We start from the raw sequence: 9,823 nt of genomic DNA on the forward strand, positions 1-9,823 counted from the left end.
TTTGATAAGTGATATCTTACAATTGGGAGCAAGTTGGAATTTCAAGTTTGGTGTCTAAAGAATGCTAAAGTCAGATTTTAAATCACAATTCTGAAAATGCCCCCTGAAGAAAGTTGCTATTTTCTTGTCTCTGCCATTTGATGCCTCCAGCCTGTATCCTAGTCACATGACAAACTGTATTGGGGTTCATTTATAAAGCTGTTTTACAATGTATCCTGCACTCCTCTGTTTACGTTATTATTCTGAATGCATGGACCGTGCATACGTGTCCACTACTGGAATAGAGAGATGAATAAGATACAGTCAGTGGATGGATGGACAGGTGCCTTCACCTATCACTCACAGCTCCACAAGAGCACGTGTATAACGAGGTGCTAAGAAATAGAAGAAAAAAGTCAGGCCACTGTCAAAAAGCTCATCACCCCAGCCCCCCTTTGTTGGCACCTTACTGACCCCCGATTTTCAGGACACAGGAGTAAATTTAGTAAGTATTTCTGATGCATTTCGTGGCCAGACATGCGATGAATGCATGTCACCTCTCTCTTATGAGTTTTCCATCTAAATCTGATGAAAACTTGTAAACAGAGCAGGAATGCCGGGATACAGGGCTCCCTTCTCACTGCCTACTCTTGTCTGCTGGCATCCGGCTCCGAACACCTAAATATTTTGAAACATAATGTACTTTCCTGAGGAGGGCTGCATGCCACTGAGGGGATCTTTCATGGGCTGGCGGCAGATGGCCAGTAAAGCCAAACAGCGCCAACTTAGTATAGAGCCTTGAAGAGGGAAAGTGCGCTTCTGACCCAGGCTCTCTCTCCTCGGCAAAGGCTTCAGTAGTACCTTCTGATTCCTGTGGCACAAAAGAGGCACTGAATCTCCTGCAAATAAAAACATATCGGCATGCAGAAGATGTTTAATAAGCTTGTAAATTGGATACAGCTTTACCTCTGATAATACCTAAAAGCAAAGAAGGGTAGCTGCTGAAAATAATAAAAACAGAAATCGAGAGTGCACGTGCATTAATTATGCCAGCACGTACGACCTGAAAACCTCATCTTCTCTAGAATGCCCTGGTACCTAGCAGCTGAAAGGAAACTCTCCAGCTCCACTCTTACCATCATTCTTCTTACACCAGCTTGTCCTGCCCGAGGAAATGTTTGAAAATTCAGGTTGAAACCGCAGAACCAGTGAGCTTTTTGAGATATTCCGTTCCTCCAAGCAGCTGAATCGGACATTAAATCCAGCTGGATTTGGCCCCATCTGTCAGTTGGTGCTGCAATTTAGTGGTGAGCGGAAAAACTCAGTGAAAATCCACAGAGTTTTTACATCACTCCACGGAATTCCACAGAGTGAAACTCAGTGAGTTCTGCCCAACCTGTTAGACCTGGCTCATTTTGCAGGGTGATCCCCAAACCTTTTGCCTTCTTCCTCAACCAATCAATCAATCAGAGAATTATGAAACGTAGCTGCTCACCCTGAGCTACATGCGCTGTAGGCTTTGTTTATTTTTGAAAGGTGATTAGATACTGGCATTCATTTCTAAAACACTTAACTTTTATGCTGTTTATCTTTGAATTTACATCCACTAACTTCTTTTCAGAGTTAATTAATATAAAACCTCACATGCGTATGGTTAGTTTGCAATTTTAAACAGCTTCAAGCGTCTTGCTTTATCCAAACGACAGCAAAATAACTTTAAAATAAAATCCTGCTTGCCGCTTGTAATTTAAATAAGCCTTGCCTAAGTCAATTTTTAAATTACTTACAGTTCAAGATCATCATCAGAATTCCTTGAAGAGTTTTTTTTTTTTTTTTTTAGGTGGATGTCACTCAGTAATCTGCCTCCTGCGCAGGTCTTGTGCAGATCATGTAACTCCTAGAACCATACAATTCAGCTTGCAGCACTCTGAAATTTCCAAACGGTCAGTTCTCAGCCACAGTCAGTTATAAGAACTTCTTTAAGAAACTCCCACAGCACGTTTCTTTTAGCAGAGAAATCTTCACTCTTTGTAGGTGTTATCCCAATTTCGTCGCCATTGTAAAAGAGTCATCCAGACACAGTAATTATAGTTTAGTATTATCCTTTAATGGAGCTTGTAAATCAGCTTCCATGTTCATCCTAGTACATCAATTGAATGCTCCCTGTGCATTCCTTAAGCCTTAACGTTCTTTTAGAACTAATGACATCATAATGTCATTTACACATTATTACACCCCGCAAGAGTCTAAAGGTGCTCGGGGAGACAGCTCCATTGTGTGCTGGGGTCATCCGAAGAGCCAGGTCTTGAGGTCCTTCCTGAACTGGGGCAGTGTAGGCACTTGCCGGAGTGGGAGTTGGAGGGGGAGGTCGTTCCAGGCCTTGGCTACTAGGTAGGAGAAGGACTTTCCTCCTGTTCTGGTCTTGTAGATGTGTGGGATGATGGCAGTGAGAGGTCAGCTGATCAATGTCTCATAAGTGCGTGGCTGTTGTTTAGGTATGTTGGTCCAATGTTGTGGAGTACCTTGTATACGTGGGTGAGGAGCATGAAAGGTAATTCTTCTTTCGATGCGGAGCCGGTGGAGATCGCGGAGGTGTTGGGTGATGTGGTTGTTACGGGGAATGTCTAAGATCAGTCTGGCTGCGGCGTTATGGATGGTCTAAAATTTGCGGAGGTTTATTTTGTTGATTCCGGCATAGAGGGCGTTGCCGTGCTCTAATCTGCTAATTATGAAGGCATGTGTGACCATTTTTCTGGATTCGGGTGGCATTTATCTGAATGTTTTTCGGAGTATGCAGAGGGTTTTGAAGCAGGCTGAGGATACAGCGTTTATCTGGTGGTTCATTGTGAGCGATGAGTCAATTATGATGCAAAGGTCCGTCGGTGTGAGGGGGTTTCTGAGGGCAGGGGGCCACCAGGTGTCGTCCCATGCGGAGGAGGTGAAGCCGAGGATGAGGACTTCTGTTTTCTCAGAGTTGAGTTGTTCAGGCAGCTCTTTTTCATCCAGGTGGTGACAGCTTTCATCCCTTCTTGGAAGTTGTGCGTGGTGATGTTGGGTTGTTTGGAGAGGGAGAGGATGAGCTGGGTGTCGCCAGAGTAGGAGACAATGTTGAGCCCATAGTTTCTGACGATGGTTGCGAGCTGGCCATGTAGATGTTGAAGAGGGTGTGGCTGAGGGAGGATTCCTGGGGCACTCCACATCTGGTCTTTGTAGGTTCTGAGAGGTCGAGCAAGAGTCTGACTCGCTGAGTTCTTCCTGTGAGAAATGACAATACCCAGTCCAGGGCTTTTCCGTAGATGCCGGCATCATGGAGTCTGGTGGCTAGTGTGCAATGGGAGACGGTTTCAAAGGGAGCTAAGAGGTCCAGGAGGATGAGGCCTGCCCTTTGGACAAGGTCGAGGAGGGAGAAGATGTTGTCAGTGGCGGCGAGTAGGGCGGTCTCGGTGCTGTGGTTGCTGCGGAATCCGGATTGGGAGATACTTCCTCCTAGGCGGGTGTGGCGGCCTTCCAGCAGGATCTTGTATCCATCTGGAATGGCGGTGGAAATGTCGTACTTGGGGTTGGTGTTGGTCCAGGTTTCTGTGAGGAAGGCAACATCGGGCGTGTGGGAGTTGAGTAGGTCTCATATTTCTATGGCTTGCTTGTGTAGGGAGCAAACTTTGTGGAGGATGCAGTTGAGTTGTTTGTGAGCAGTAATGACTGGTAGACTGGGGGCTGCTGCTGGGGTCCGTTGGTTGGTGAATGTGCAGCGGCAGTTTTGACAGGAGATTGGGCCCTGGGTGTTCTGCATTGAAAGCTGGCAGTTGTTGTGGCGTCCTGGGTTGAGAACGTGGAGAGTGCTGGAGTTGTAGCGGAGGCAGGTCGAAGAACTAGGTTTCCTTGTAAAGTGGTGACCCATATACCCAGGGACTGTACATTAAATGCTACTAGTGGGCCGCAGCGCAGATTGCACCACCCCAAGAAATAGCTTTTCAAACATGTCTCAGGCCTGCTGCTGCAGGGCCTGTGTGCATAGTTTACTGACACATTGACTTGGCATTTAAAACTACTTGCCAAGCCTTAAACTCCCTTTTACCTACACATAGATCACCCCTAAAGTAGGCTCTAGGTAGCCCTGGGCAGGGTGCTGTGTAGGTAAAAGGCAGTACATGTGCCTTTATTGTGTGGCATGTCCTGGTAGTGACAATCTATTTTGTTTTTCACTACTGTGAGGCCTGCTCCTCCCATAGGCTAACAGTGGGAATACCCTTACATGTGTTTAAGTGATAATTCCTGATTTAAAAGGAGTAGCGCCACCATGTTTGGCATATTTCCATTGGGAATGAAAAATCATGCTTACTGGAGTGGGTTAATTTTGTATTATTATTGTAGAAATTCCACTTTTAGAAAGTGGCCATTTCTCTGTGCTTGTGACTTTTTGGGGCATATTTACAAGCCCCTATCGCCGGCGGAGCATCACATTTTGTGATGCTTGGGTGATGACGCGCCATATTCAATATTTACAAGGTGGCGCTAAACCACTTAGCGGTCTCAAAGCCACCTTGTAAATATGCCCCTTTCCGCTGCAGCCCTCTGTGGCAAAGGGGCATGCAAAATGTGTTGCTGTGGGTGTTCCACCGTAACACCCATTACTTTTTGACACTGCCCCAGATTTACAAGGAGGTGTAACTCTGTGACAGTGCCAAAAACTAACGCCATGCAAGAGCAGGCGTTAGAATGGCCCACAAGTTAAAATGCTTTTATTTCTCCTCATTTTTGCTTTTTCTATTTGTGCTGCATTCTGCAGCACACGAAGAAAGAGCAAAACACCATTAACAATTGGTTATGTGCAGGAAGGTGTCCCATCCTGCACATAAACAATCATTAAATAGTGACAATTTTCTACTTCTATATGTGTTGTAGAATGCAGCCCACATAGAAGCAACAAATAGCCGTTATGGATTGTTTATGTGCAGGAAGGAACGCCTTCCTGCTTATAAACAATCATTCCCTGCAACGCAGGCACTCTTGCACTAAGCTGCAAGGGGGCCTGTATTGGCAATGTGCATCTAATTTTAGCACAAGTTCTAGGGAGAACACAGGGGTGTGCCATATTGTGAGAGTAAGTTCTGCCAGAATTCCATAACAGGTGGGGACCCCATTTGGGGCAATCACAAATGTGGCACATGTCAGGACTGCGCCACGGCGAATGTGGCTGACACCATTAGAATTAACAACAGACCCGTCTACCTAAAGGACTTCTCAAGTTGCCTCTCATCCAACATCATCTACCTCATTATGTGCCCATGTGATTTCGTATATGTTGGCGAAACAGGACGCGAATACAGGACGAGAATATGGGAACATAAATCTAACTGGAGTACAAACAAGTCTGTAGCTCCTTTGGTTCAACACTGGAAGGATCCCCCATTATTCGCCTTACTTCGAGCATTTGCCCTTAGTATCTTGTTGTCTAGCGACCCCTCGGTTTTTCTCTTTTTCTCGGGCCGTGTTTCACCCTTTGTTCGGTCAGTGTGCTATTTCTGTGGGTATGCTTACCTTTATCTGTATATATCCAGTTGTAGTGTTTATTTTCATGATTGTATTCACCTTACGGTGTATTTGAGGCCCATTTGTTCTTCTCTCTAATATGGCCGCCGTATTTACCCTTCGATGTACGGCAGGCTAGAGTCCCCCGGAACTTCTTCCTATCTTCTGGGTCAGGGGCAGCTGTTAAGCGTGTGTCTTTGACCTTTTGCCACGCACTGCGGGTTCTGTATCTTCTGTCAAGTTGGGGGTATTCAGTACAGTCTTTTAGAATTCCCTATGACTAGGGCTTCCTCTCCTGTGGTGCCATCTCTCTCTTTCTTTTTATACTGTGCGGGGGAGCTCACCTCGGTTGCCACCCGTACGGGAGCTGGCTTTGTATACAGTGTGCACGTGTATATAAGGGATTCTTTATTTTTCTATTCACCCTGTGCACCCCTATCTGGTGATCCCTTATCGACCGTTTAGTCACTGGGGCTCTGATTCTCTGTCCCCCAACTCACTGTCTTTCCGGTCCTTGGGCAGGTTTGTTCCCTTTTCTATCTTCACCTATTTGATTGTCAGCTCTGGCACTGTTACTATTGCTAGCTTGTTCCATCTATTATGATTTACCCCCTCTCACTACCATCTACTGCGGCGTTGCTGTTCTATTCCATATTTTTTTATGCGTAATCTGTTTTGTGGTTTCTAGATTCCTGTGTTCCGCTGATGGCTCTGTGAATCTTTCTTCCACAGTCTGATTATAATTTTATCATATGAGGACACCTGTGCCCTGAGAGACTAGAGCTCCATCTTTTATATCAGTACTGGAGGTTTACATTCCACATATCATTAATTCCAAGGTAACTTAGCCTTATTGTTGTATACTTAGTATAGCTTCTGGTACCACTCTGTCATCTCTTCTAATCTTTTATGCTCCTAATTATCTCCTTTTTAGGTCTCGCCTGACCCAGCGTATGCGCTGGTCTGGCGAGACTTTTTAAGAGGGCTCCAAAAAGTGCTACCAGGCCAGCCTAGACCTACAGTGCATGTGCGAGGCCGCGCGCGCCGTGCTTGACGCGAGTACATTCGCTTTCGTGGCCGCATGGCCGCTTTGATGTTTGATCACGATCGCGATCACTTTCGCGGCCACATGGCCGCTTGGCATAGCCAATAGGTCTCGCTTTTGGGACCTTATAAATATTTAGTTATGCAAATGTTGCATGGCTAAACACTTATAAGGTCCCAAAGGCGAGACCTATTGGCTATGCCAATGCTTGTTAGAATAGCTTCTCCCCTTTTGGGTCCTCTTTTTAGTAGCAGCTTCTATTGCCAGCAGTTGTTGGATGATTTACCATAACTGACAACAGGTACCAGCTATGCAGTCTAGATCTATCTTGAGACTTTCTTCAATTTGTCTTTATCACACTTCTAGCCCCTGGCCTTGCCGATCTTTAGCCTTTCTCTATCACACTAATCTAGGGTGACGTTTTGACACTCTCCCACTGTCGGGTGTGGGCACTCCACCTCATGTGTTCTATGAGCATGCAGCATGGTCTCTCTGGGTTATAAGGTTCAATATCTGGAAAGTGGCATGACTTGGATGTTTTTTACTTAGTTTCAGTATGTATGGATTTTACTAGGGACATTTTATCGATACTAGTATACTCAGGATTTGTCTGTATAATTTTTAGACTCTCCAGGTTTATGATGCCCTTCTCGTTACCAGTGGAGGTGACGGTGTAACCCGTGCATCTGGGTCTCCGCACCGAAACGCGTGTCAGCGCATTTTCTTCACACGAGTGGTGCTACTCCTCCATGAAATTTGGATACCTGTTGGAATATAAGTTCTCAAAAAATTTGTATATAATAATTTTATGAAATTAGGATATCACATATACTGACATTTTCATTGCTCTGTACCAGGATAATGTTGTTATTTTTCATTTTTTATGTGTTTATGTTCTGTGGTTTACATTGAGGTGACCAGTCTTGTCGTGTGTTTTGTCCATGTGTTTGTATGAATGGGTTATGAATGTGGTCACTATTTGAATTTTTGAATTTGTGGGGTTTTCATAAATATTACTTTGATTTATGTGTTGGTCTGGGAGTTGTTTCAATAGCAATGCTAATTGTTGTGTATATCTTTTTTATTGAATATTTATTATCTATGTGCAAACCTTGCTAGAGTGTTGTATTATAGATGTGCATTATAAATTATTATTGTATATTCTCAATAAAATGAAAAATTGTTTAGTACTTCGGTGGTTAATTTTGCCCTTTTGACCTCACATTGTGCTGGCTCAAAAGTGAGGCGGTTATTTTTTTCCCCTTTTGTAAATTAAGACGTTGTTGCGTTATATAAGAAATAGTTTGCAGGCAGTGGGTTTCTTTGTTTGATTATTGGCAGCCCTACGTTTTCCCCTGCACTGGCACTAAATTTAGATGCCTAGTGCCAATGCAGGCACCCTTGCACTATAGTGCGAGGGGGCCTGCGTTGAGGGGAGTGATTGCTTATGTGCAGGAAAGTGTCCCTTCCTGCACATAAACAATCTTTAAATGGTGTTCTGAAACATCTATGTGTGCTACTTAATGCAGCACACATAGAAGTTGCAAAACTTCAGTTTTTTTTAATGATTGTTTATGTGGAGGAAGGTACACATTCCTGCACATAAACAATCAATGGCCTTTTGCTGTTTCTATGTGTGCTGCACAAGTTTTCATTATTAGGATGTTTCAGTCTATGTTTATATGCAATACAAAAACATATTTTTATATAATACTGTGTGGACTCTCTTTTTGTGGTGTATTTATTGTGTCACTGCTGCGAGTGTGTTGCGCAAATGCTTTACACCTTGCCTCTGGGAAAGGCCTGTCTGCTCTGGCCAAGCTACCAAGGGGGTGAGCAGAGGTTATGTTGGATGTGTAACTCCCTTACCCTGACTAGAGTGGTTGGTTCTGCCTATCTTAGATGCATACCCTAGCCAACCAGAATCCCACTTTCTAACACACCCTTACTACTGACATTCTTAATGCGTGTTACGTATCAATGGGGAGACCCGGAAATCTACCAGACCTGGGTTAGTAGTTCAGTACAGTAAATATTGGTCAGGTAGTGTGCAACAAATTTGGATATACAGATTCATTCACATCCACAATAACAAATTTTACAAATATGATGAATCATCGATTTATTTTGCTGTTGTTGTAAATCACAACAGTACAAATCAACTGGTATTTCTTATTTATACAAATATTTATACATTTATGGTGCTCAGGGTGGAGGAGAAGGGAAAGGAGTGTTTGTGACCGTTGTGGGTTTGTGGGGGTAGTGGACACGGACAGAGTGGTGTGACATAGATACATCACATTAGCATTGTAGTAAAAATCCGGCCTAATCAATAAGACAGTTGTTCCACATCTTATACATAGCTCAAAAAGGACACTGTTAGTTTAACACAATTGTCCTAGCTTGTAATTTAATGGATATTTGTCGACGTTTCGACCCTTGTAACTAGAACTAGGTGAGTCCAGCCTTAGGTTAGGGTCTTCATCAGGACTGGGGTGGAGCACCTAGAGATAATGAAATATCGTGTGTTAGAGTGATTGTATGCTTTGCTAAAAGAGGATGTGCTGAGAAACTGTTACATCAGTTACCTATTTGGACTTCCAGCTAAGTGCTTTATGCTGGGCGAAGTAGGGAGTGGGCTTGGTCGAGCACCTGTATAAAAAGAGAGGTGGATGTCAGTGTGTGGCCCAGGGTTACAGCATATTGAAAAACTCCTGGCGATCTGATAAGACTGAAAACGTACTCTTGTTGATGAACGGCCTTGCGTGCACGTTGCTATGGGAGAATGGCAGGTCGTCCGATCTCTGTCATCTCATGAATAAATCTGTGTAAGACAAGGACAATGAAGAGAAAATAAGTGCCCCTTAAGCGTGCTGGCTTCCTTCAATCATGGTTGCAAAAGGCCTAAGAGGAATTGGAAGGGAAAGGGCCCCGCATAGTGGAGCGAGGACGTTCGTAGATAACAAGGCAAAAGTCCCGCTGTGAGTCGGCATGGATACGGGAATGCAGAAAACTCAAATCTGATTGGGGGAGGTATTTCAGATTAGTCCCAAGGGAGAGGGTCCTAGGGTAGGCACAAAGTGCCGAGTAGAATGCATACATCCGACAGAACTGTTCAGTGGGTCGGTGTGTCTCAGAGAGAGTCCCGAAAATACGGGTACATAGCGGGGCATGGAATGCCAAATAAAATATGAATGCCTTTGCCAAAGCTAGAGCTGTATGTAGTGAGACTAATGAAATGCAAATCAAGGCATAGGCTATCAGTGGGAC

General features: G+C 44.3%; 1 protein-coding gene across 1 annotated transcript in view; it reads right to left on the reverse strand.

Annotated features, from left to right (window-relative positions):
- Positions 1–1,800, reverse strand: part of POU2AF2 (POU class 2 homeobox associating factor 2) — a 304,443-nt gene extending 302,643 nt beyond the window's left edge. The window contains exon 1 of the mRNA XM_085646444.1: positions 1,767–1,800. Coding sequence (XP_085502570.1) covers positions 1,767–1,782 — 16 coding nt within the window. The 5' untranslated portion in view covers positions 1,783–1,800. The remainder of the gene's footprint in view (positions 1–1,766) is intronic.
- Between the last annotated feature and the right edge of the window lie 8,023 nt (positions 1,801–9,823).

This window comes from Triturus cristatus, chromosome 3_1 (assembly GCF_964204655.1).
Source record: "Triturus cristatus chromosome 3_1, aTriCri1.1, whole genome shotgun sequence".
Classification (NCBI taxonomy): domain Eukaryota; kingdom Metazoa; phylum Chordata; class Amphibia; order Caudata; family Salamandridae; genus Triturus; species Triturus cristatus.